This window comes from Jaculus jaculus, chromosome 9 (genome assembly GCF_020740685.1).
Source record: "Jaculus jaculus isolate mJacJac1 chromosome 9, mJacJac1.mat.Y.cur, whole genome shotgun sequence".
NCBI lineage: Eukaryota > Metazoa > Chordata > Mammalia > Rodentia > Dipodidae > Jaculus > Jaculus jaculus.
Window position 1 is genome coordinate 75,802,248 of NC_059110.1, and position 26,100 is coordinate 75,828,347.

The 26,100-nt window shown below is 47.1% G+C and overlaps 1 protein-coding gene across 3 annotated transcripts in view; it reads left to right on the forward strand.

The window, feature by feature from the left end:
- Positions 1-279: 279 nt before the first annotated feature.
- The window catches only part of Kif1c (kinesin family member 1C), a 36,625-nt gene continuing 10,804 nt past the window's right edge, over positions 280-26,100 (forward strand). For 2 of the 3 annotated variants that reach the window (XM_045158484.1, XM_045158486.1), the window contains exons 1-18: positions 286-413; positions 2,093-2,213; positions 2,457-2,589; positions 2,986-3,062; positions 3,399-3,578; positions 4,609-4,674; positions 5,036-5,214; positions 5,312-5,423; positions 6,655-6,732; positions 6,886-6,951; positions 7,041-7,116; positions 7,881-7,959; positions 8,159-8,304; positions 12,876-13,045; positions 13,165-13,244; positions 13,338-13,413; positions 23,052-23,131; positions 24,635-24,729. In XM_045158484.1, coding sequence (XP_045014419.1) covers positions 2,484-2,589; positions 2,986-3,062; positions 3,399-3,578; positions 4,609-4,674; positions 5,036-5,214; positions 5,312-5,423; positions 6,655-6,732; positions 6,886-6,951; positions 7,041-7,116; positions 7,881-7,959; positions 8,159-8,304; positions 12,876-13,045; positions 13,165-13,244; positions 13,338-13,413; positions 23,052-23,131; positions 24,635-24,729 — 1,666 coding nt within the window. In that variant the 5' untranslated portion in view covers positions 286-413; positions 2,093-2,213; positions 2,457-2,483. Of the gene's footprint in view, positions 414-2,092; positions 2,214-2,456; positions 2,590-2,985; positions 3,063-3,398; positions 3,579-4,608; positions 4,675-5,035; positions 5,215-5,311; positions 5,424-6,654; positions 6,733-6,885; positions 6,952-7,040; positions 7,117-7,880; positions 7,960-8,158; positions 8,305-12,875; positions 13,046-13,164; positions 13,245-13,337; positions 13,414-23,051; positions 23,132-24,634; positions 24,730-26,100 lie in introns of all 3 variants that reach the window. The other variant, XM_045158485.1, reaches the window with a different exon arrangement.

Below are 26,100 nucleotides of genomic sequence, written 5' to 3' on the forward strand. Positions count from 1 at the left end.
CTTTCCCAAGCTCCCGGCGTTCTGATCGCCCTTCTATGTCCGCAGCTCAGTTCCCACGGCTGTGCCCGGTGGGCCCCACGGACTTTTCGCATTGCCCCTTTAACGAGAGTAGCCTGAGGTGGCTTCTGGCTCTTTCCCGGAACGGGCGAGCGAGCGCGTGCCCGTACGCGCGCCCGTGCGCGCGAGCGCGCGCCGGTTCCCCCGCCCCTCGCTCCCGCCCCAGCTCGCGCTGCCCGGGCGGGCGCCGGCCGCTGGCGCCGCTACTGCTGCCGCCCCCGGGGCGCGAGTCCGCCGCCCGGGGACCCGGCGAGGGGCGGGGGCAGCCCCGAGCCGGCCCCGGATCAACCCCGGTCCATTCTCACGCTTCTCGGAAAGTTTTGTCTCCCTGCACTCAGCCGAGCTGCCGCGAGGAGGTGAGAGCCAGTGGGGGAAGGGAGGGGACGCCCGCGGAGGAATGCGCTCCACTGGAGGCGGGGATCCGGGGGTCCCGGGTGCGCGACTGGGCCCGGGGCTGGCCAGGCGCTAGAGCCCGGATCAAGTGCTATTTATCCTGCGGAGGCGCGGAAAGGTGCCAGGCCCCGGGCAGTCGTCGATTGGCAGGACTGGCTGTTCAGAGAGGCCAGGCAGGGGCCTGTTGGAGAACTGCTGGTGGGCAAGGTGCAGGTGACCCGAGGCCCACTCTCCGGCCGGTCGGCCCTACGCTACCTGTGGACTTCTCCGTGCGCCCTGTGCGCCCTTAAAGCTGCACTGGCAGACACTGCACCTACCCGTTTTTTGATCCCTCTGTCCCCTAGCCGTGCCACCCTATTCCCTGTTTTAGTAGCAGCGGTGTCACATTGCGTGCCCCCACCAGTGTCCTTCCCTCCCCTGGTCAGGGTCTGGGGGGGGGGTGCTCAGGATTATTCTTTCTGAGTCAACCTATGTGATTTCGGCTACTCCCTTCCTGTGGTGGGATAAACCCGTCCCTTCACCCCTCCCATGTTCTGCCTAGGAAGGCTGGTGAGGTGAGCATGACAGAGTTGGAGGTCCTTTGGGACTATAGGTGGAAAGTCGGTATCCCTAAACTTTTTCTCTAACCCTAGTCCTGCTGTCCGTGGGTGTGGGCTGCTCAGACTCTCCTCCCAGGGTGTGGACACCCGGATCACCCACATTCCTAGACTCCAGCCTGGCACCTTCCCCAGGGCAGTGGACGCCACAGCATTGGCCCCAGGCTGGGGCTGGGACCAACCTTCTTCCTCACCCTTTTCTCTCCTTTCAGTAAGGTCCCCTAGTTCCCCTCCTCAAGACACAGGTATTGTGGATCTCCGATAGTTGTAGAGCTCTGAGGGCTGATATTATGGGTACAGGATGACTCCACCCTCCCCTGCCCATTGTCCTGAATCCTGAAAAGGAAGTAGTGAGGGCTGGGCAAGGGGTTTGGGCCCCACAAGTCAGGCCATGTAGATCACAGTCCCAGGTTGTACCTCCAGCCCTTGGGTTTTGCCCATCTGTAGCCCCCTGTCTCATATATGGAGGTTGTGGGCTCCAGGTAGGAATGGGTATCTACATCTCCCTTGCTTAACCTGGAGAGAAATTATAGATTAGGTTAGGATAGATAAATTATAGATTAGATTGGGATTTCTCTCGCTCTCCATCTCTCTCCTAGGCCCAGAGCCCTTCTCCCTGTCTTTTAACATCTCTGGGTTTGATATGCTTTGTATCTCCTTCCTTTTCTCCTCCCATTCTTTCTTTCATAGCATGACCTCAATCTTGTCTTTTGTCTTATTTCTCATTGTCTGTAACTTGGTGTCTCTCCTCTCCCCCTTCCCATTGCCCTCAGTGTGTCTGCCCATGTGTTCCTCTCTCTCTGAATTGTCCTCTGTCCAGTATCTCTCACTCTCTTTTCTGTCTGAACGTTCAGTACACTTGTGAGTGACTAGGAATAAAAATATCACTGTCCTTGCCCTTGGATTCACATTGCATTCAGCTATTGCATAGGGGCAGCAAGTCTTACCTTTGATAACATCCCCCCACCCCTTGTCCTCTGAAGCACAGAACCATAGGCAGACCTGGAGCCACAGGTGCCACCTAACCACTTTCCCCCTACAACCAGGGTTTCCTCCACAGCCATTGCTGGCCTGGCCTGGCCCCAAGTGTAGGATGGGGTTTTCCCTACGAGGGCTGGTGGCAGCCAGAACTGATACAGCCTCCCTGGTCTGGGGTCAGGACACCAGGTAACGGCCCAGTTCTCTGCTAGCTGGGATTGGGCTGGGGAGGGAGGAAAGAATACTTTTGGGAGCCCCTCTGGACAATGACATTTGAGTAGAAAACTAGGGGAGTGGAAACTGTTCCTTGAGGGGCTGGGTAGCTAGCTGGGATGAGGAGTGGAGAGATAGTCTCAAGAATTTGGGAGAGGCAATGTCTGAGTCCTCTCACTGACCCTGACTATTCCCCCCCCCCCCCTTTTTGTCCTTCAGCTGAGGAGGGCAGGAGTTTCTGAAGCTATGGCTAGTGCCTCAGTGAAAGTGGCAGTGAGGGTTCGGCCCTTCAATGCCCGTGAGACCAGCCAGGATGCCAAGTGCGTGGTCAGCATGCAGGGCAACACCACCTGTGAGTGAGTCCCAGAGGCGAGTGGGGAAGGCCTGGCCTGCTGGGCCAAACCAGGAGGAGGGCTATGCTGGGCACAGAGCAGGTGCTAGTTGTAAGGGAGGGGGTGGAGCAGACTGGCCTTTCCATGTTCCTGTCCCTGGGAGGGGGAATGTTGGCCAACAGCCCTCCATTGCCCAATCCAGGGAGGCAGCTCTGTAGGGGCGGGCCTTCTGAAGCCAAAATTAGCTTTGTGGCTCTGAGGGGGTGGGGAGTATTAAAGGAGAGGGATGAGTATTAAAGGGGAGAGAAGATAGAGATGGGAGTGGGATGAGTGGATCCCAGAGGCTTGTGGGAGAATGGGCAGAGATTGAGAGAACCTGACCTTGGCTTTGTCTTTGCCCTTTCCTGCCTCTGCAGCCATCATTAATCCCAAACAGAGCAAAGATGCCCCCAAAAGCTTCACCTTCGACTACTCCTATTGGTCACATACTTCAGTGAGTTTGTTGGGCTGGAGGAAGAGCTAAGCCATGTAGGATGGGATTGGTGGGATATTGCTGGGAAAAACCTCCCAGTGGATTGGTTAGGACTGGACTGGGAGGACAAGTACCTCTGGGTGAGGTGAATAGTTCCCTTAGGTTACAGTTGGGACCCAGAGGGGAAAGGTAGACTCCTTTGAAATAATTAGGGCCTGTACTGGCCTGGGTAGAGTCCTTAGGGATGATTAGGATGTTGGGGATGGAGTAGGGGAACACAAGACTCTTAGGCCATAGATACAAAGAACAAAGTCATACAAGGCTCCTATTGTTTCTCTCTGCCCCCATTTCACCTAGGCGGAAGACCCACAGTTTGCATCTCAGCAGCAGGTATATCGAGACATTGGGGAGGAGATGCTGCTCCATGCCTTTGAAGGCTACAACGTGTGCATCTTTGCCTATGGGCAGACAGGAGCTGGCAAGTCCTACACCATGATGGGACGGCAGGAGCCAGGGCAACAAGGCATTGTGCCTCAGGTACCTGCTGGACATCTGGCTGGATAGCCAGAGTAGAAGCTTTTTTTTTTTTTTAAATTTTAAAAAAAAATTTTTTTTGTTTATTTATTTATTTGAGAGTGACAGAGAGGAGGAGGAGAGAGAGACAGAGAGAGAGAGAGAGAGAAATAATGGGCACGCCAGGGCTTCCAGCCACTGCAAACGAATTCCAGACGCGTGTGCTCCCTTGTGCATCTGGCTAACGTGGGACCTGGGGAACCGAGCCTTGAACCGGGGTCCTTAGGCTTCACAGGCAAGCGCTTAACCGCTAAGCCATCTCTCCAGCCCAAGAGTAGAAGCTTTTTTAGTTGACACGGGAAGGAGGACAGAACTCCAAGGAGACCTGGCTACCTGAGCCTATTAGTGATTGGGAATGTCATGGTATAGAAGGGTTGGCTACCACCCAACACCTGGGGTCTTTTAGGTAAGGGAGACTTTGCTCCTACCAGAGACAGTGAGCCTTGGTAGAGGCTATGTCTTTTGTTTATTTAGTTTTTTTGTTTGTTTGTTTGTTTGTATGGGTGTGTGTGTGTGTGTGTGTGTGTGTGTGTGTAGGCAGGCCAGAGGTCAGTGTCATCATGGAGACTCCTCATGCTTATGTGGCAAACACTTTACCCAATGAGCCATTTCCCTAGCCCTAGGCCATAGTTTTACCATTTACTACTGTTTGATTTTGTTTCATAATTATTTTTAGTGCAATTCCTTTATGAGCTTCTGTACTGGAGTTGTGGATAGCTGAGTTGTTCATAATTCTCTCTGACTATGCAGCATAATGACCTTGCACACAGATAAGGGAGCAGGATGCCTAGTTTTTGTTTTGGAGTCTTATGATCCTGGGCAAGTGTGAATCTTTCAGACGTTATTTTATCATCTATAAAATGGGACTGTCCCTCCCCTTAGGGCCATGGAAAGGACTATATGGGGTCACCTCAGAGATAGGACCTGGCCTGGGCTGGGGGCCATAAACGTGCCCTAGACAGGAGTTTCTCTGTGCTTCTCTGTGCTCCTCCAGCTCTGCGAGGACCTCTTCTCTCGTGTTAATGAGAACCAGAACACTCAGCTTTCCTATTCTGTGGAGGTAAGTCCTGGTCTTGGTGCAGGCAAAGAGAGGACCCTGTGTCCTTGGGCAAGGCAAGGAGGCAGGAAAGCAGAGTGATTAAGTCTGAGAGCTGCCTCTGGTGTCAGCATGGGATCTAATCTGGTCCTGCTAGGGGCTAACTTGTGATGATGGACAGTGTGTTTGGCTTGTAGCTCCTGAGTATGTCTGTCTGTGGGATGCTAATGATCAGACGTACCTCTTTGGGTTGGTGGGAGGATCAGTGAGCCAGCATATCCAATCTCAGCATCATGTATAATATACATGAGCAGCATCTACCTGTGTTCTGGGTCAAGTTCATTGTCATTGTCACTGCTGGCTTCCTATTTCCTTTCCCACTCAGGTGAGCTATATGGAGATCTATTGTGAGCGGGTACGAGATCTCTTGAACCCCAAGAGTCGGGGCTCTCTGCGGGTCCGAGAGCACCCCATCCTGGGCCCCTATGTGCAGGACCTGTCTAAATTGGCTGTGACCTCCTTCGCAGACATTGCTGATCTCATGGATTGTGGGAATAAGGCTCGGTGAGACAGGCTGACAGAATGGAAGGGAAGGGATCCTGGATTGGGGGGCGGAGGGAGTTGAAGGGTAGGAATCTGTGACTGCCCTCTTCAACCCCAGGACCGTGGCTGCCACCAATATGAATGAGACCAGCAGCCGCTCCCATGCAGTCTTCACCATTGTTTTCACGCAGCGCTCCCATGACCAGCTCAGTGGGCTGGATTCAGAGAAGGTAGGGAAGGCTCCCAAGTGGGAACAATGATAGAAGGGGCTTGGGCCCGTCTTCCCTACCTGTGCTGGGTTATACCTCCGGGCTTCCACAGCCTCCTCTACCTTCCTGGCAGATCTGTGCATTACATTCGTCTGCATATTTGTCCTAACTAGTCTTCTCAGAGCAGGGCTCAGGTCCTACTGTGTTCTGTGTCCTGGCACACAATGGACTTACAAGTATTTGTAAGTGAATGAATGAACAAATGAATGAGTAATCACTTTTCATTATTATCTTTATCTTCTGTTTCCTCTTGTTGTTTTTCTTTGACCCCTCTTGGCTTTTTTTTTTTTTTATTTTCCTCACAATTTTTTTTTTTTTAAATGGAAAAGTAAACTTTTAGTTCTGGAAAAATAATCCGTTTCTGTTTCATCACCCCCCAAGGATATTTAGCAGCCTTCCAGAATGCTTATTTTTTTTTTTTTTTTTAATGCTGTTCAGGCTTTTCTTAGTATAGATGGTATTAGTTTACAAAATAAAGTTTCTTTCTTTTTTAATTTTTAAAAAATTTTTATTAACACAATTTTTATTAACATTTTCCATGATTATAAAAAATATCCCATGGTAATACCCTCCCTCTCCCCCCCCCCCGCACTTTCCCCTTTGAAATTCCATTCTCCATCATGTTACCTCCCCATCTCAATCATTGTACTTACATATATACAATACTAACCTATTAAGTATCCTCCTCCCTTCCTTTCTCTTCCCTTTATATCTCCTTTTTAACTTACTGGCCTCTGCTACTGAGTTTTTTCCTTCTCATGCAGAAGCCCAATCATCTGTAGCTAGGATCCACATATGAGGGAGAACATGTGGCGCTTGGCTTTCTGGGCCTGGGTTACCTCGCTTAGTATAATCCTTTCCAGATCCATCCATTTTTCTGCAAATTTCATAACTTCATTTTTCTTTACTGCTGAGTAGAACTCCATCGTATAAATGTGCCATATCTTCATTATCCACTCATCAGTTGAGGGACATCTAGGCTGGTTCCATTTCCCAGCTATTATAAATTGAGCAGCAATAAACATGGTTGAGCACGTACTTCTAAGGATATGAGATGAGTCCTTAGGATCCTAAGGACTCATCTTTCTTTAGCTCTTCCTAACTACCCATATTTCTGCTGGCTGCTCCCCTAATTTGCCTCCCCATCCTCCACCCATTCCAGTTACCTCCTACCTCTTTCCTCTGACCCCAGGTCAGTAAGATCAGTTTGGTGGACCTTGCTGGGAGTGAGCGGGCTGATTCCTCAGGGGCCCGGGGCATGCGTCTGAAGGTGAGAGTGTTATGGAGAGGTGGATGGGTGCTTCGTTGGGGGCTATGTGGGAGGTCACTGATCATCACCTGGGACTCCTGGCAAAGCAGAGAGTGGCTGTGGATCTGATTATTAGAGGAAGATCTCATTCCCACCTTCTTCATCCTTTCCCAGGAAGGTGCTAACATCAATAAATCCCTGACTACTTTAGGGAAGGTGATCTCAGCACTTGCAGATTTGGTAAGCCCTGAGGGATGGGAAGAGAAAGGGTTCAGAAGAGAAGACACAAGGAGTGGCCCACCCTGACTGCTTTCCTCCTTCCATCCCAGCAATCAAAGAAGCGGAAGTCAGATTTTATACCTTACAGAGACTCTGTGCTCACGTGGTTGCTCAAGGAGAATTTGGGTGAGGGACTCTTCCCCTGTCCTTGCTGACCTGCCACCATCCCTCTAACCCTCAACTACACATCTCACAAATGCCCCAGCCACCCCTAGAGTCTAAAGTCTAGTTAGTGTTGTCCCACTGTTTCCCCCTCTAACCTAGGGAATAGCCTGTGAAGTTTCCTGTGCTCATCAGGCCACACCCTGCCAAGCCAGGGGGCCTGCCCCCATACCACTTCTGACTTCCTCCTCTTCTCATGGACCTAGCACCTGATGTCTGTTTCACCTCACCCTTCCTCCAGATATCCTTCCCCACAACCACTCATCATTATGGGCTCTACAACTTTATCTTAGCTCAGATAGCCACCTCTTAGACCTTTGCCTGGGTATTGGAGCCTTCTGATCTGATAACCCAGTCTGACTTAATTAAATTTTGTTTTTTAGGGTCTCACTCTAGCACAGACTGACCTGGAACTCACTCTGTAGTCCCAGGCTGGCCTTGAAATCACAGCGATCCTCCTACCTCTTCCTCCCAAGTGCTGGCATTAAAAAGTGTGCACCACCACACCCAGCTCAGTCTATTTTTTTGTTTTGTTTTTCAAGGTAGGGTCTCACTCTAACCCAGGCTGACCTGGAATTCACTATGTAGTCTCAGGCTGGCCTAAAACTTACTGTGGTCCTTCTGCCTCTGTCTCTGGGATTCATGACACGCACCACCATGCCCAGCCCAGTGTTACTTTTCTTAGACCCCTAATTCACCTAAAGCTTTTCCATCCTTCCCATTCCTAGGTGGGAACTCACGCACAGCAATGATTGCAGCACTGAGTCCTGCTGACATCAATTACGAGGAGACTCTTAGCACACTCAGGTGGGGCATCATCTCTGGCAAGGAAGGGCAACATACCAAAAGTGTCAGGAGCCCAGAGGCTGGTTACTTAGTTATAGGCAGGTGAATCCCCAGTCTTGCCCCAATGATTTGAGAGCTGGGAGGGGGAACGAAAAATGGTCAGAAAGCTAGGGTCCCCTGGGCTTGTCCTCCCCAGTTCTGATCTTTCCTCCTTGTTCAGATATGCAGACCGTACCAAGCAAATCCGCTGTAATGCCATCATCAATGAGGACCCCAATGCCAGGCTGATCCGAGAGCTGCAGGAGGAGGTGGCCCGGCTACGGGAGCTGTTGATGGCTCAAGGCCTCTCAGCCTCTGCTCTGGGAGGTAGGAGTAAAGGGGAGGGGGAACTCCTTGGGTCACCTCATCTCTCCTTCCCTGCCTCTGCCCAGTCCTAGGGTATGAGAAGGATCACTCATTGGGAAACCCTTCTTGTGTTCAGTGACACTGACACACATATGAGAGGGCACTGTATTTTCAGATGTTACAGGGATGGGATAGACTTAGTCTCTCAGGGAGCATCAGGATCCATTAAGACTTTGATAGGTTTCCAAAGCTAATTAAAATGACAAGTGCAGGAATAAATGGCAAGTCCTACATTGTCTATGGTTCACACAACAAATTGTTAAGAGGCTGCTGCAACACCTGCCTGTAGAAGTTCTTATAAAATAATAGGCCTGCCTCTCTCCCTATATGTAGTTTAGGCTAGCCTTAACTTCACTATATGGCCCAGGCTGAACCTCAGCCTTACAAGTGTTGGGATTATAGGCATGAACTACCATGCCTAACCCATGCCTAACTCACTCACTCACTCACTCACTCACTCTCTGTTTGTTTGTTTGTTTTTAAATATATTTATTTATTTGACAGAGAGAGAGGGAGGGAGGGAGGGAGGGAGAGAGAGAGAGAGAGAAGAGGGGAGGGGAGGGGAGGGGAGGGGAGGGGGAGGGAGGGGAGAGGAGGGGAGGGGAGGGGAGAGGAGAGGAGAGGAGAGGATGGATATGCCAGGGCCTCCAGCCAGTGCAGACAAACTCCAGACATGTCCTGTCTCTGTCTCCCAAGTGCTGGGATTAAAGGCATGCCTGGCTCTGCTGTCTTTTTTTTTAATTCTTTTAAAAAATTTTTTTTTGTTTATTTTATTTATTTGAGAGTGACAGAGAGAGAGAAAGAGAATGGGTGTGCCAGGGTCTCCAGCCACTGCAAATGAACTCAAGACATGTGCTCCCCCTTGTGCATCTGGCTAACGTGGGTCCTGGGGAATCGAGCCTTGAACCGGGGTCCTTAGGCTTCACAGGCAAGCGCTTAACTGCTAAGCCATCTCTCCAGCCCTGCTCTCTTCTTTTTACTCATGTGTATTGTGGTATAGGCACATGAGTGCCCTTAGGACACCCCATACATTTGCCTATAGCAGAGTGTGCTGGCCTATGGTGGCCTGAGCAGAATGTCCTGTATTCTGCTCTATTACCCCTCCACCTGTGCTTGTTTTGAGTTTGTTTGTTTTTTATTTGAGGTAGGGTCTCACTCTGGTCCAGGCTGACCTGGAATTAATAATGTAGTCTCAGGGTGGCCTCAAACTCACAGTGATCCTCCTACCTGTGCCTCCCTGAGTGCTGGGATTAAAGGTGTGCACCACCTTGTCAGCTTGCTCCTGGGATCTCTTGTCTCTACCTCCTGAGTACTGGAATTACAGGTCTGCCCTGTAGGTGTTGGGATCTGCATTCTGGTCCTCATACTTGCATAAAGGCAGGTGCTATACTATGAGAGAGAGAGAGAGAGAGAGAGAGAGAGAGAGAGAGAGAGAGGGAGGGAGGGGGAAAGTGGCAGAGAGAGAATGAATGAATGAATGGGTATACCACGGCCTTTAGCCTCTGTAAATGAACTCCAGACACATGCACCACCTTGTGCATCTGGCTTACCCACGTAAGTTCATTTGCAGTGGCTAGAAGCCCTGGCACACCCATTCATCCAACCCTCCTCTTAAATAAATAAATAATATGTCTTTAAAAAAAAAAAAGCAGCCGAGCATGGTGGTGCACTCCTTTAATCCCAGCACTCAGGAGGCAGAGGTAAGAGAATTGCCATGAGTTTGAGACCATCCTGAGACTACATAGTCAATCAGGTCAGCCTGAGCTACAGTAAGACAGTAAGTTCGTCCTGGGGAATCGAACCTAGGTCTTTGGTTTTGCAAGCAAGCATCTAGCCCCTGAAGGTGCTATATCTACTAAGCCATTTCTCTGCCCCCCACTTTTTAAAAATATTTTTATTTAATGGCCATACCAGGGCCTCTAGCAAATGAACAGATGAGCAGATGCAAGTGCCACTTTGTATATCTGTCTTTACTGAGTACTAGAGAATTGAACCCAGGACATCAGGCTTTGCAAGCAAGTGCCTTTAAGCACTGAGCCATCTCTCCAGCTCCACTTTTCTTCTTCTTCTTCCTCTTCCTTTCTTCTTCTTCTTTTTTTTTTTTTTTTGAGGTAGGGTCTCACACTAGACAAGACTGACCTAGAGTTCACTATATAGTCTCAGTCGCCTCAGACTCATAGAGATCCTTCTATTTCTGCCTCCTTAGTGTTGGGATTAAAGGCATGTGCTACCACACCTGACTTTTTTTTTTTTTTTTTAATTTATTTGAGAGCAACAGACACAGAGAGAAAGACAGATAGAGGGAGAGAGAGAGAATGGGCGCGCCAGGGCTTCCAGCCTCTGCAAATGAACTCCAGACGCGTGCGCCCCCTTGTGCATCTGGTTAACGTGGGACCTGGGGAACCGAGCCTCGAACCGGGGTCCTTAGGTTTGACAGGCAAGCACTTAACCGCTAAGCCATCTCTCCAGCCCCACACCTGACTTTTTTAAGATAGGCCTGAGTTCACACTATCTTGCCTTAGCTTCTGAAGTACTAGGGTTATAAGTATGCATCACCATGACGACGAACATTATTAAGCTTTTAGCTGACTGTCAGCTCAGTAGTCAACAATGGAATGATTCCTCAAATGTTGTGCTCAAGGGCTGGAGAGATGGCTTAGCGGTTAAGTGCTTGCCTGTCAAACCTAAGGACCCCGGTTCGAGGCTCGATTCCCCAGGACCCACATTAGCCAGATGCACAAGGGGGCACACGTGTCTGGAGTTAGTTTGCAGTGGCTGGAAGCCCTGGCACGCTCATTCTGTGTCTCTCTCTATCTGCCTCTTTCTCTGTCTCTCATTCTCAAATAAATAAATAAAAATTTAAAAAAAAAAGTTGTGCTCAAGCTCACTGATAAGAGGCAGTAGTATCCATGTGAGAAGATGTACAATTTATGTTAACTGGGTCAAGTTCAGACCCTGTGCTCAGTCTTAAGGTCCATCCTATTGAAGATAGGGTGCTCAAAGGCACAGAGGAGTGAACAAAGGGAGGATAAGTTAGATATGTCTTGCCAAGGGAAAAACAGTTGTAATGTCCCAGAGGCTGAACTAGGAACTGGGCATACATGATGTGGGAACAGATTTTTAGCTCAACAAAGCTAAGAACATTTTTTTTTTTTTTTTTTTTTTTTTTGGTAAGGGTCTTAACTGTAGCTCAGGCTGACCTGGGATTGACTATGTAGTCTCAGGATGTCCTCAAACTCATGGCAATTCTCTTACCTCTGCCTCCTGAGTGCTGGGATTAAAGGAGTGCACCACCATGCTCGGCTGCTTTTTTTTTTTTTTTTTTAAAGACATATTATTTATTTATTTAAGAGGAGGGTTGGATGAATGGGTGTGCCAGGGCTTCTAGCCACTGCAAATGAACTCCAGATGCATGCACCACCATGTGCATCTGGCTTATATGAGTTCTGGGGAATTGAACCTGGGTCCTTAGGCTTTGCAGGCTTAACTATTAAGCATTCTCTCCAGCCCAAGCTAGGAGCTTTCTGATAGAGGGTCATTAACAGTGGAAAATCAAATCAGCATCAATAGAGGGGGTAACTTAAAAAAAAAATTCTGCCTATCTTTCTAACCCTAGCCTTATAAACAACCTTATACAGCCCAGTTACATAATGTTGGCTGTCACAGGCACTGCATTTTTATGTTATTTTCTCTAAATTCAGCTTCCCAGTTATGTTTAAAATCTTGTGAAAATATTTAGATTTTTAAAAGTTATTTATTTGCAAGCAGAGAGAGAGAGAGAAGAGAGAAGAGAGACAGAGAGAGAGAGAGAGAATGGGCACTTGCCAGGGCCTGTAGCCACTGCAAACGAACTCTAGATGCATGTGCCCCTTGTGCATCAGGCTTACATGGGTCTTGGGGAATTGAACCTGGGTCCTTTGGCTTTGCAGGCAAATGCCTTAACTTCTAAGCCATCTCTCCAGATCAGCATTTAGGTTTTTTAAACAGAGATCCTGTCAGAAAATCTGCATTAGGGTCAAAAGGCAGGAACAACAAAATAGCCATATTGTAAATTTCTTGCACAGGCTTTAACTTTTCCATTAGTAGCACTGAAAAAAAAAATACTATTGCATGGATATGTTATAGTTCAGTTTATGATGTTTTAAAGGCTTATTTGAGGCATGCCTCACTGTTTTTGCATCCTGGTAATTTATGTGTTCCCTTAAGTATTCCTTTTCTTCTGCATTTGTTGCAGCCCAACAAAGCTTTTGTTTTGAAATAAATTTGACTACCTACCCTGTCCATAACTACAGTAAAAACAACAACAAACAAACAAAAACAGCTTGCTGCTTAGTTTCATGCAGTAAAGAGCTCTCCATTCTTGGAATTTAGGCAGAAAAAGAGTGTTCATATCAAGGCTACTTAGGAAGGCTTCTTGCTGCCTTGTGGGATGTTACCCAGCTGTCTTCTAGAATCCTCCATAAAGCTCCTGGCCTCCCTTTAAGTTTCCAGTCAGTATCCTTTTAGCCTTCTTTTACCTTTCTCCCTCCTAGGTTTGAAGGTGGAAGAAGGTAGTCCTGGAGGTGCCCTGCCAGCTGTGACATCTCCCCCTGCTTCAGCTTCACCCTCAGCTCCCCCTGCACACAATGGGGAACTGGAGCCCTCATACTCCCCAGATACTGAGCCCCAGATTGGGCCTGAGGAAGCCATGGAGAGACTACAGGTGGGAAACTGAGCTTGTCAAGGAGTGGAGGTCTGTGGGCTACATCTCCAAAGCCAAGACTGAAGTAGTAGACTAACTACCAGGAGTTCCTTGATCTCTGCTCTTCTTTGTGCCCCCAGGAGACAGAGAAGATTATAGCTGAGCTGAATGAGACCTGGGAGGAGAAGCTGAGGAAGACTGAAGCCCTGCGGATGGAGAGGTGGGAGGGGCTCAGATGGGCAGCTGGTGGCTTTGTGGGGGAGGTCATGGCTGGCAGTGATAAGATTGACATTTGCCTTTCCTTTGACCACAGAGAAGCATTGCTGGCTGAGATGGGGGTGGCCGTCCGTGAGGACGGGGGAACTGTTGGCGTCTTCTCTCCAAAGAAGGTATGTATGCTGGGTGAAGAAGCCTAGCGAGCTCTCAGATTGGAGAAGAGGGTTGGGTGGGAATGTAGGGTGGGAGCTATAACCATGCTCTTTCACTTTGAACCTCTGATTAGTCCCTTCATCACTTCTGTTCCCATCTTTGCCACCATTCTGTCTGTGCTGTGTGTCCATCCCTGCCTTCTCCACCTATCAGTGAGGTACAGAGTCCAGTGCTCATTAAGTGCCTGTGTCTACTCTAGGGCCTACCCAAAGATGACAGGGTTCTTTCTCCTAGGGGATTACAAAAACTGCTTAGAACCTAGGTCTTTACATACATGTATATGTGAGTACATGCTGGAATTTGTCTCAGTACTCACACTAGGAGTCGTTACCTCGGGAACAAGAGGAATTGGGAAAATAGAAATTGGTTAAAGCAGAGGCTTAAGTTAGATACTGTATACACTTTATTTAGTATCATTTAATTTTGTACCCTGAGTTACCTACTGAAAAAAATAGCTGAGTCAGGCATGGTGGTGCACACCTTTAATCCTGGCACTCAGGAGGCAGAGGTAGGAGGATTGCCAATAGTGTGAGGCCACCATGAGGCTGCATAGTGAATTCCAGGTCAGCCTGGGCTGGAGTGAGACCCTACCTCTAAAAACAAACAAAAAATTCAATTTTAAAAAATGAAAAAAAGCTGAAAATTGCATTCATTTTTTTAAAAAAAATTATTTATTTAGTTGAAAGAGGGGAAGAAAGGGTGGGGGGAAAGACAGATAGAGATAGAGAATGGGTGTGTCAGGTCCTCCAGCCACTGCAAATGAACTCCAGACACATATGCCACCGTGTACATCTGGCTTATGTGGGTCCTGGGGAATTGAACCTGGCTTTAGTTAAGGCAAGCACCTTAACTGCTAAGCCCTTTCTCTAGCTCCATCAATCATTTTAAAAAAATTATATTTTAGAGAGGGAGAGAGAATTGGCAAACCAGGGCCTCAGCCACTGCAATCAAACTCTAGACACTTGTGCCACATAGTGGGCATGTGTAACCTCACGCTTGTCTCACCTTTGTGCATCTGGCTAACATAAGATCTGGAGAGTAGAACATAAGTCCTTAGGCTTTGCAGGCAAGAACCTTAACTGCTAAGCAATCTGTCTAGCCCCATCATTCATGTTTTAAAAGGCTAGCTAGGGAAGATGATTGGGAAGGGGGCAGAGAAGGAGTGAGCATAACTGGACAGCGGTATCAGTGCAGCAGAGCTGCTTAAAGATGGAATCATCAGTGTGGCCTAGAAGTACAACAGCTGGAGCCAGGTGTGGTGGCACACCCCTTTAATCTCAGCACTTGGGAGTCAGGGGTAGAGGGATTGCCATGAGTTCAAAGCTACCCTGAGACTACATAGTGAATTCCATATCAGCCTGAGCTAGAGTGAGACCCTACCTCAAAAAAAAAAAAAAAAAGAAAGAAAGAAATACAACAGTTGGATTCCTGAGAAAAGTGGTTGTCAAAATGGATCCTGAAAGATGGACAAGACTTGGGGTAGAGAGGAGCAGGGACAGTATGAGGCTAAACAAATGTGGGATACATGTTAGGTTGTATGAAACATGTTGATGCCTGACATGTCTTTTAGGTAGTAGTTACTCAGTAAAGCTTTGTGAAGAGGAAGGAAGTTGGGCACAGAAGTGATACTTAAATACTGAGGGCTAGAGAGATGGCTTAGTGGTTAAGGCATTTGCCTACGAAGCCAAAGGACCCCAGTTTGATTCCCTAGGACCCACGTAAGCCAGTTGCACAAGGGGGCGCATGCATCTGAAATTCGTTTGCAGTGGCTGGAGGCCCATTCTCTCTCTCTCCCCCTCCCTCTCTCTGTCTCTCTTTTTAAAATTTATTTTATTTTTCTCAATTTCTATTAACATTTCCCATAATTATAAAAAGTATCTGATGATAATACCTCTCCCCCCACATTTTCCCTTTGAAATTCCATTCTCCATCATATCTCCTCCCCATCTCAATCAGTCTCTCTTTTTTTTTTTTTTTTTTTTTTTTTGGTTTTTCGAGGTAGGGTCTCACTCTGGTCCAGGCTGACCTGGAATTAACTCTGTCATCTCAGGGTGACCTTGAACTCATGGCAATCCTCCTACCTCTGCCTCCCGAGTGCTGGGATTAAAGGCGTGCGCCACCACGCCCGGCTCCAGTCTCTCTTTTATTTTGATATCATGGTCTTTTCCTCCTCTTATGATGGTCTTGTGTAGGTAGAGTCAGGCACTATGAAGTCATGGATATCCAGGTCATTTTATGTCTGGAGGGAGCACGTTGTAATCAAGGGCCTCGGCAAGGCCTATAATGTTCTGGGGGCATCAGGGCCCTCCCTGGCCAACAACTCACTGGAGGTATTCCATCCCTGGCACTGAAAATTTTCTAACAACGATCTATGGCTCCTGAGTGTTCCATTGTCCGAAACCGGAGGATTCCATATGATTTATTTGCATTCTCTTAGATTTTGATTAGCCCTCCCTGCACCTTTCCTTTACTCAATCTCTTCCCCTGACCTCACTTTGGACCTTTTCACCCCCGTTAATCTGTTCTTCTACTTACATATATACAATACCAACCTATTAAGTACCCTCCTCCCTTCCTTTTTCTTCCTTTTTTTTTTTTTTGTTCATTTTTATTTATTTATTTGAGAGTCACAGAGAAAGAGGCTGATAGAGGGAAAGAGAAGGGGTGCGCCAGGGCTTCCAGCCACTGCAAACGAACTCCAGACATGTGTGCCCCCTTGTGCATCTGGCTAATGTGGGTCCTGGGAATTGAGCCTCGAACCGGGGTCCTTAGGCTTGACAGGAAGCACTTAACCGCTAAGCCATCTCTGCAGCCCCCTTTCCCTTCCCTTTATATCTCCTTTTTAACTTACTGTCTGCCTCTTTTTCTATGTCTCTCAAATAAATCAATTAAATTAAAATTTAAAAAAATACTGAAGAGCTGGAGAGATGGCTTAACGGTTGAGGCGTATGCCTACAAAGCCTAAGGACCCCGGTTCTATTCTCCAGGTCCCATGTAAGCCAGATGCACATGGTGACTCATTTATCTGGAGTTCATTTGCAGTGGCTAGAGGCCCTGGCGCACCCCTTCTCTTTCTCTCCCTCTCTCTCCCTCCCTCTCTCTCTCTCTCTTTTTCTCTATCTTAAATAAATAAATGAAATATTTAAAAAATTGAAAACCCATTGGAATGAGAGTGATCATTTAGAATGGACATTGGCCATAAAAGTCAGCACAGCTGCCAGGTGTGCTGACACAGCCTACATGTAACCCCAGCCCCCAGGGGAGGAAGGGGCAGAGACAGGAGAATCTCAAGCTCAAGGTCAGCTGGGGCTACACAGTGAGTTTAAAGCCTCTTTGAGCTATATAGGGAGATCACGTTTGAAAAAACTAAAGGCTGGAGATGTATGTAGTTCAGTTGCAGAGTGCTTGTCTAGTCTGTGTGAGGCCCTGGGTTAAATCCCTAGCCCTGAAAAAAAAACAACAAAAAGCAGTGGGAGAGCCAGGACAGCTGACTGGTGCATAGTGATAGAAGGATGATGGGGCCAGTGTGAACAGAGCAGGAACTTCCAGTTCCACCAGGGAACCAGCTCAGCCTGTCTGGCTCATGGTGCAAAGCAGACTGCTAGGATCAGTCTCTAAGTCAAATACTGCTCTGACCAGTCAGTCATTGCCTGCTGTCACAAAGAGGTGGTGGGCAACTGGAAGGAGGCTGGCTTTATGTTGTAAAGTCAGGTCCATCTAGAAATTTGATCAAGCAAGGATCATTGAACCCTTGTTCTAAAAGGAAGAGAGGGCTTTGCCTTTCTGGCTCAAGTCACAGCAAGGGAAGAGTTATGAGAGGATAATTAGGGATGGAAGGCCGGTGCAGGCTTTGGGATCCTTCTAAGGAAACCCCTCTTGGGACCCAATCACATCTTGGGAGGAAGGGCTGCAGATAGCTCTCAGCATGGCTTTCAGGCACCTTGGTACCCAAGTACTTCTAGTCAGTGTGGCAGAAATTAAGAAAATGCAGGTGTAGTAGTACACACCTTTATTCCCAGCACTCAGGAGGCAGAGATAGGCTGTAAGTTCCAGGCCAGCCTGAGACTAGACTAGAGTGAGACCCTACCTTGAAAAGCAAAAAAAAAAAAAAAAAGAGAGAGAGAGACAAAAGTGGCAAAATGATGAGATGGGCATTTGTTCCTTGGAGGAGGTCTTGTCACTGCAAAGGATGCTTGCTACCTGTTAAAGCCCAGAGACTAAAGAGAAGAGTTCTGTTTTGTTTTTATTGTTCTGGTAAAAAATGATATGTACCAGGGTGAGCATTCAGTAGTACTAGAACATGAACACAGCAAAGCATAAGTCCCCTTCATTTCTACCCTTACCCCCTCCAGGAGCAACCTCCATTATCACTTCCCAGTATGTTTCCCTGGAACTAGTCCGTGCATGCTCAGGTGTGTGTTGTATATATAATAACACATGTGTATATACACACAGCTTCACTCATAACTACAGTGTTGCATACCATATTATTTTAAAAGCTATTTTGCTGTTTTCATGGACCCAGAATATTCTATTGTATAGACACAGAATAATTTACTTAGCTAGCTTTCTACTGATGGGCATTTAGATTTTCCACATTCTTTAATATCACAAACTATGCCATAGTGGGTACTATAATTAATGCTATAAATAGGTGTTATTAAAAGCCAGGCATAGGGGCTGGAGAGATGGCTCAGTGGTTAAAGGTACTTGCTTGTAAAGCCTGATAGCCCAGATTCAAATCCCCAGTACCTACCTAAAGCCAGATGCACAAAATATTGCATATGTCTAGAGTTTATTAGCAGTGGTGGGATGCCCATTCCCTCCCTCCCTGTCTTCTGTCTCTGCTTGCAAATGAATAAATAAATTGATATATATATATATATATATATATATATATTTTGTTTTGTTTGTTTGTTTTTCAAGGTAGGATCACACTCTAGCCCAGCTGACCAGGAATTCACTATGTAGTCTCAGGCTGACCTGGAACCCACAACAGTCCTCCTAACTCTGCCTCCCAGAGTGCTGGGATTAAAGGCATGAGCACCCATGCCCCACTCAGAAAAAAAAAAAAAAAAAAAAATTTTTTTTGAGGTAGAGTCTCGCTTTAGCCCAGGCTGACCTGGAATTTACTATGTAGTCTCGGGGTGGCCTTGAACTCATGGTGATCTTCCTACTTCTGCCTCCTGAGTGCTGGGATTAAAGGCATGTGTCACCATGCCTTGCCAGAAAAAATATTTTTAAAGAAAAGCTAGGCATAAGGGCTAGAGAGATGACTCAGCAGTTAAGGTGCTTGCCTAAAGCCTAAGAACTCAGGTTTGATTCCCCAGTACCCATATGAAGCCAGATGCACAAGGTGGCACATGAATCTAGAGTTCTAGAGAGTGTCTAGAGGCCCTGATTTATCTATTCTCTCACTCTCTTAAATAAATAAATAATTTTTTTTTTTAAAAGCCAGGCATAGTGGCACACACCTGTAACCCCAGCACTCAAGAGACTGAGGCAAGAGGATTGTATTTGATTACAGCTTGATCTGTATAGGCAAGTTACAGAATATCCAGGGCTACATAAACCCTGTTTCCAAAATTTTTTTGGGGGGGGTTGGTTTTGGTTTTTTAATTTAATTTTATTTATTTTATTATTTTTTTTATTTGAGAGCGACAGACAGAGAGAAAGACAGATAGAGGGAGAGAGATAGAATGGGCGCGCCAGGGCTTCCAGCCACTGCAAATGAACTCCAGACGCGTGCGCCCCCTTGTGCATCTGGCTAACGTGGGACCTGGGGAACCGAGCCTCGAACTGGGGTCCTTAGGCTTCACAGGCAAGCGCTTAACCGCTAAGCCATCTCTCCAGCCTGGTTTTGGTTTTTTGAGGTAGGGTCTGACTCTAGCTCATGCTGACCTGGAATTCATTCTGTAGTATCAGGGTGTCCTCAAACCCACAGTGAACCTCCTACCTCTGCCTCCCAAGTGCTGGGATTAAAGGCGTGCACCACCACGCCTGGCTGCCAAAAAACCTTTTTATCTGTAAGAAGAGATTCCTAGAAGTGGATATTTAAAGTCTAATGATAACCATTATTTATTATTATTATCATTATCATTACTTTGAAGCAGAGTCTCATTGTAGCTCAGGATTACCTGGAACTCAAGTGCTGAGATTATAGGTGTGAGCTACCATACCTGGTTTTATTTTTGTCTGTTTTTTCAGTGCTGGAGATTGGATGCAGGGCCCTATGAAAACTAAGCAAGTTCTCTACTACTAGGCTATACTCTAAAGCCCTTGTAAATTTTATTTTGAGTCCATATCTCAGAATTGCTAAGTATGCTGGCCTTGAACTGATTAACTTATGCTTCCTTTTTCTATTCTATCTTTTTTTTCTGAAATATTCTTTTTTTTTTTTTTTTGGTCTTTCAAGGTAGAGTCTCACTCTAGCTCAGGCTGACCTAGAATTCATTATGTAGTCTCTGGGTGGCCTTGAACTCATTCTCCTATCTCTGCTTCCCAAGTGCTGGGATTGAAAGCATGTGCTACCATGCCCAGCTTTTTTTTTTTTTTTTTTAATCATTTGAGAGAAAGAGTATGGGCACACCAGGGCCTCTTGTCGCTGCAGACAAACTCCAGATGCATGTGTCACTTTGTGTATCTGGCTTTATGTGGGTACTGGGGACTCAAACCCAGGTCGTTAGGCTTTGCAGGCAAGTGCCTTAAGCACTGAGCCATCTCTCCAGTCGGTTTCTCAAAGTCCTTAAGGGAGAGAGGATGAGGCAGGACCAGACTCTGAGTCCCCCACCGGCCGTCTAGGCCTAATTGGATCATTGCTTATCTGCTTGACACCCTAGGCTTCTAGGTAAGATTTCATTTAAACAAAGAGTTCCAGGGCTGAGCAGAAATTGAAAAGCACTGGCTCAAATCATGTCTCCCCTCCCCAGGGATAGATCACTTTCTGCTTCCAGAGCCCATCAGTGTCTTCCAGTCCCAGGGCAGGTCTCACTGTGGTGTAAGGAGGAGACTTGAGTGTCTCTGGAGGGAAGTGTGGCAGCAGCACGCTTGGAGCGTCTAGGGAGGAACAGGCACAGATAATCCTGGACACAGCTTGGGCTACCACTGTGCAGGATGGATCCCAAAGAAATCTGGGGCCTCCCCTCCTCTCTGTTTAATGTCTATACCGTATGCTTTTTGGCCAGATTCCTTTCCCCAGGCCTCTTCCTTCTGTATGTCCACGCCTGCCTCTTCCTTCAAAACCAATCCCATGCTGCCTTTCCCATGAAGTTCTCTGATGGCCCTGAGCTCCCCTAGTTCTGCATTTAGTATCTCTTTGCATGTGACTTCCCTCCAGAATACTGGAGTACTAAACTCCCTAGGAACAACTGAATGAATGAATGAATGAATGAGCAAGCTACTCAAGGGCATAAGAATGTCAGAAACTTCTGCGAAGAACCCCAAGTCTTGCCTTTCCAAGTTGGTTCTGAGAGGACTGCCACATCTGGGTCCAACTCATCTGTACCTGCCCAGCACCTCACTGAGGTGAGGTAGAAAGCCAGAGTGAACCTTTGTAGTGCAGAGGATTTTGGTTGGAAGCTTAGGAAAAATTCTTGGAGGAAGTGGCATTTGAGACAGGTGCAGAGCATCATGAAAGAAGTAAATGTTTTTGACAGGTGGGGATGGGATGAGGAAGGGGCTTTTTCAGGCATAGGAACATGGCAGGGTGGGCAACTCCTTCATCAGCTAGGTAGTGATTTCTAAGTCACTCTACAGTCTGATCTTAGAATAGGTCTTAATAACCCAATGGGCAAGAGCAGAGTTGGGGGAAAGACCCTGGAAAGGGGCTTGCACAGGTGGACTGGAGATCGATATACAGGAAGCCTAGAGAGGCCAGAATGCAAAGCGGAATTCGAGTCAGACAGCATGGGGTGCTATCTGGAGAGACATTAATGGAAAAACAATGTTATGGCCACATTATAGTGTGGACAGGAATCTGGGATCCTAGGAGAAGGTGGGAAGTCATGCAGGCCTGAGGCAGGATGATACAGAGAAGTGTCGGCTGAGGCAGCAGCCATAGGGAGTAGTCTTCTCGAGGTGGTAACTAGTGATAAGAGAAGGTGGAGTGGGAACAGGTCCTGTGTGTTACCCAGAGGTACATACTTGGGGAGGGCAGCAGTGTCAAGAGAAAGGGTTCTTTTGGGGAGTGGAATAGGCTACTTTCAGTGCAAAGCAGCATAATGATTAGTCAGGTATTTGGTGTAGATTTTACAGTTGATCTTAGCCAGAAAGCCAAGAAGCAGTTGAAGTAAGTTGGTCAGGAATGCTGTGGACCAGGATAGCATCAGGCAGCTTTTAGAGTGACCCTGGCCTCAGTTGAGTAGGCCCAGGGAAACAAAGTGGCCCTGGTGCAACAAACACATTTTTTTGTTTGTTTGTTTTTTGAGGTAGGATCTCGCTCTAGTCCAGGCTGACCTGAAATTCACTATGTAGTCTCAGGCTGTCCTTGAACTCACAGGGATCCTTCTACCTCTGCCTCCTGAGTGCTGGGATTAAAGGCATGCACTACTATACCTGTTTTTATTTATTTTGAGATAGGACCTCTCTATGTAGTCTAGGCTGGCCTAGAATTTGTAATACTCTTGCCTTTACCACCCAAGTCCTGGGTGTGCACCATCATGTCCAATTCTTCTTCTTCTTCTTCTTCTTTTTTTTTTTTTTTGTTGATTTTTTGAGGTAGGGTCTCACTCTAGCTCAGCTGACCTGGGATTCACTATGTAGTCTCAGGGTGGCCTTGAACTCAGCGATCCTCCTACCTCTGCCTCCCTAGTGCTGGGATTAAAGGTGTGGGCCACCACACCCAGCTCTTCTTCTTCCTTCTTCCTCCTTCCTCCTCCTTTCTTCTTCTTCCTTCTTCTTCAGTACTTAGGAAGAGGCAGATAGAGAATGGGCACACCAGGGCCTCTAGCTGCTGCAAATGAACTCAAGACACATGTGCTACCTCTTGTGCATCTGGCTTATGTGGGTACTGGAGAATCAAACCTAGTTTCTTAGGCTTCACAGGCAAGCCTTCACAGGCAAACCTTAACTGCTAAGCCATCTCTCCAGCCCCTGCCCCCACATTATATTTTTAAATTACTAAAAGTAATCTGCATTCATAAGAAATTTAAAGCATTATGAAAAGTGTGATGTTCTTAGCCCCTCACCCAGTTTTTCCCTTAATCTCCAGGAGTTGTAAGGAAGATTTTTGAGGGAAGATGAGAGGGACTTAGGGACAGAAGGACTATAGAGAAGAAGGCAGTGAAAGGCTTCCAGTTGAGAAGCCTAAGTTGGGGTACCTAAAGAGGGACAGACCTTGGGAAGGTTTACTGATGTGGGAGGGGGTGGGTGGTAGGGTGGTTTTTGTGGTCCTGCTAGGAGAGGATGCTTATTGTGAGATGAGAACCAAAGATGCTCCTTATGGCAGAAAGGGGGGTGTAGAGCTCCCCCCACACTCGGAGAGAAGGATGAGCAGCAAGGAATGCCAGAACCTGGAGGGATATCTGCTCACATTCTTTTACTCCCTTCCTCTCCCTTCTCATAAGTCTTCAGTCCTGACTACGCTCCTTTCCACCCTCAGACTCCCCACCTGGTAAACCTGAATGAGGACCCCCTGATGTCTGAATGTCTGCTCTACCACATCAAAGATGGTGTCACCAGGTATATGTGCTCATCATCCTAAGGGTGGCCTCTCTTTTGGGACATTAGCACTGAGGGGCTGTCATGTTGGCAGTCACTGGAGGCCTCTGTATAATTGCCTCCACAACCCCGATTGCTCTCCCAGCTGCTGCTGATTCCACTTCTTCCTCCTCCCCCCCCCTCCTTTTTTCTTCTGGCAGTAGGGATGGAACTAGGGCCTTGTGTATACTAGGCAAGCACTTTGTCAGTGTGGTACACCCAACCCCATACCCATTTTGGCTTTTGTTTTTTTTGGTGGGGGGGCCATGGTCTGCATATGTAGCCCTGGCTGACATCAAACTAAAAGTCCTCCAGTCTCAGTCTCCTGAGTGCAGGGATTATAAGTATATCTTACCATGCTCCCATTGCAGTCAGGTTTGCATTGCTGGCAGAAAACACCCTACCAAGAGTAGCTTGTGGGAAAAAAAAATTAGTTTATTTTGGCTTATAGACTTGAGGGGAACTTCATGATGGCAGGGGGAAATGATGGCATGAACAGAGGGTGGACATCACCCCCTTGCCAACATGAGGTGGATGGTAGCAACAGAAGAGTGTGCCAAACACTGGCAAGAGTAAGCTAGCTATAACACCCATAAGCCTGCCCCCAACAATACATCACCTCCAGGAGGCTTTACAGTTCCAAATTGCCATCACTGGGGACCTTGCATTCAGAACACCTAAGTTTATGGGGGCACCTGACTAAATTACCACACCTCCCATTTTCTTTTCCTCATATATGATATCTTTGTGTGTTTGGGTGTGTGTGCAGATGCACATGCCTGTCTGCACATGTGCAGAGGACAGAGGTTGTCCTCTGTTGCTCTTCCACCTTATTTGAGACATTGAACCTAGAACTCCCCGTTTTTCAGTTAAGATAGGCTGACCAAGAAGCCCCAATGATTCTCTTGTCTCAGGACTGGAGTTATAGGCATGTGTGGCCATGCCTGGCTTTTTTTTTTTTTTTCCCCAAGGTAGGGTCTCACTCTAGCCCAGGCTGACCTGGAATTCAGGGTGGCCTCAAACTCTCATTGATTCTCCTACCTCTTCCTCCCGAGTGCTGGTGGCATGTGCCACCAAGCCTGGCTCTCTCCCCTCTCCTCTCTTCCCCTTCCCTCCTTCCGTTTCTTTCTGTCTTTTTATGCAGAGTCACTCTATCTATCCCACGTTTGTTAGAACTCACTCTGTAGTCTATCTAGACTGTTCTCAAACTCTTTAAAAGTCCCATAGTTTGTTTTTTTTTAATCAATTCCAATGGTGTTACATGATGTAAAATGTAATACATTCATCTAACTTTAAAAGTCTCAAACTCTTGATGATCCTTCCACCACAGTCTGTTGAGTGCTGGGACTAAAGGTGTGTGTTACTATGCCTGGCAAATCTTAGCTCTCTTGTCTATGAAGTGGGAATAATGACACTTAGTTCCTCGAGTTGGATAAGGTGGTCTTCAGGAGGTGCTTAGCAAATATCTGGCCATTCCTTTCCCAGGGTTGGCCAGGTAGATGTGGACATCAAGCTGACTGGACAGTTCATCCGGGAGCAGCACTGTGTCTTCCGCAGCATTCCTCAGCCAGATGGAGAAGGTAATGTCTAGGGGAGGGTGAGTGTGGAGTGTCTAGGCAAGGGAGAGTGGTCCTGTGTTCCATGCATGCCACACATAGGCCTGGGTCTGAGACTTAGGAGTACAACCATAGAGAGGGGAGATGCATCCTCACCCTCAGTGGCCCTGAGCTCATGGGTAAGCAGGGAAGTGGGGCTATCTCAGTGTGAAAATGCAATGAAGGTTCCAGGGCAGAAATAGGACACTGTGGCATTGGGCTTTAGTGACAAGAAAAGCTACCTTCCTTTACTTTTTTAGCCTCAAATAACATCATATTTATTGTGTTTAAAAACTGTGTTTTTCATGCTGCTTGGCATTTTGGTGCATGCCTTTAATACCAGCACTTGGGAGGCAGAGGTAGGAGGATTGTCGTGAGTTTGAGGCCACCCTCAGACTACATAGTGAATTCCAGATCAGCCTGGGCTAAAGTGAGACCCTACCTCAAAAAAATATATGTATTTTTCAGTGGGATGTCTGAATTTGTCTCTGTGGGAAACTTGCATTGATACAGCTATGATGACAGGTTTCTAAGAGTTAAAGGACCTAGGTGTTTCTTTGGTTCCAAAGCTTTTGGAAAGTTTAGCCCTTAAGATGACCATGAAGTTTTTAGGAATCATAAGTTCTGACGTATCAATGATAGTACCCTGTCTCACAGATCAAATCAGTGCTTGTGAGGTTGGGGTTGTTTGTTTTGTGCTGCTAGGGATCAATGCCAGGGCTTCGGCTACATGCATGCTGAGTAGGTGCACCACCACTGAGCCCTCACCCTGTCCTCAGCATATTTTTATTATTTTGTTTTGTTTTTGAGTCTGTATAATCCAGATTTCCTCCAACTCGAATCCTCCCACCTTAGCCTCCCAAGTGCTGGGATGACAGTCTATACCTGATTCCCAAAACATTTTTTAAAATATTTTTGGATTTTTGTTGTTTAGGTTATCTTTTATTTATTTATTTATTCATTTATTTTTCTTTTTAGTATTTTAAAAAATATTTATTTTAGCCAGGTGTGGTGGTGTATGTCTTTAATCCCAGCACTCAGGAGGCAGAGGTAGGAGGATTGCCATGAGTACTAGGCCACCCTGAGACTCCATAGTGAATTCCAGGTCAGCCTGGGCTAGATTGAGACCCTACCTTAAAAAATCAAAAAAAATTTTTTTTATTTAAAAAATTTTTTTGTGTTGTTCATTTTTATTTATTTATTTGAGAGTGACAGAGAAAGAGGCAGAGAGAGAGAGAGAGAGAGAGAATGGGCGCGCCAGGGCTTCCAGCCACTGCAGATGAACTCCAGACGTGTGCACCCCCTTGTGCATCTGTCTAATGGGGGTCCTGGAGAATCGAGCCTCGAACCGGGGTC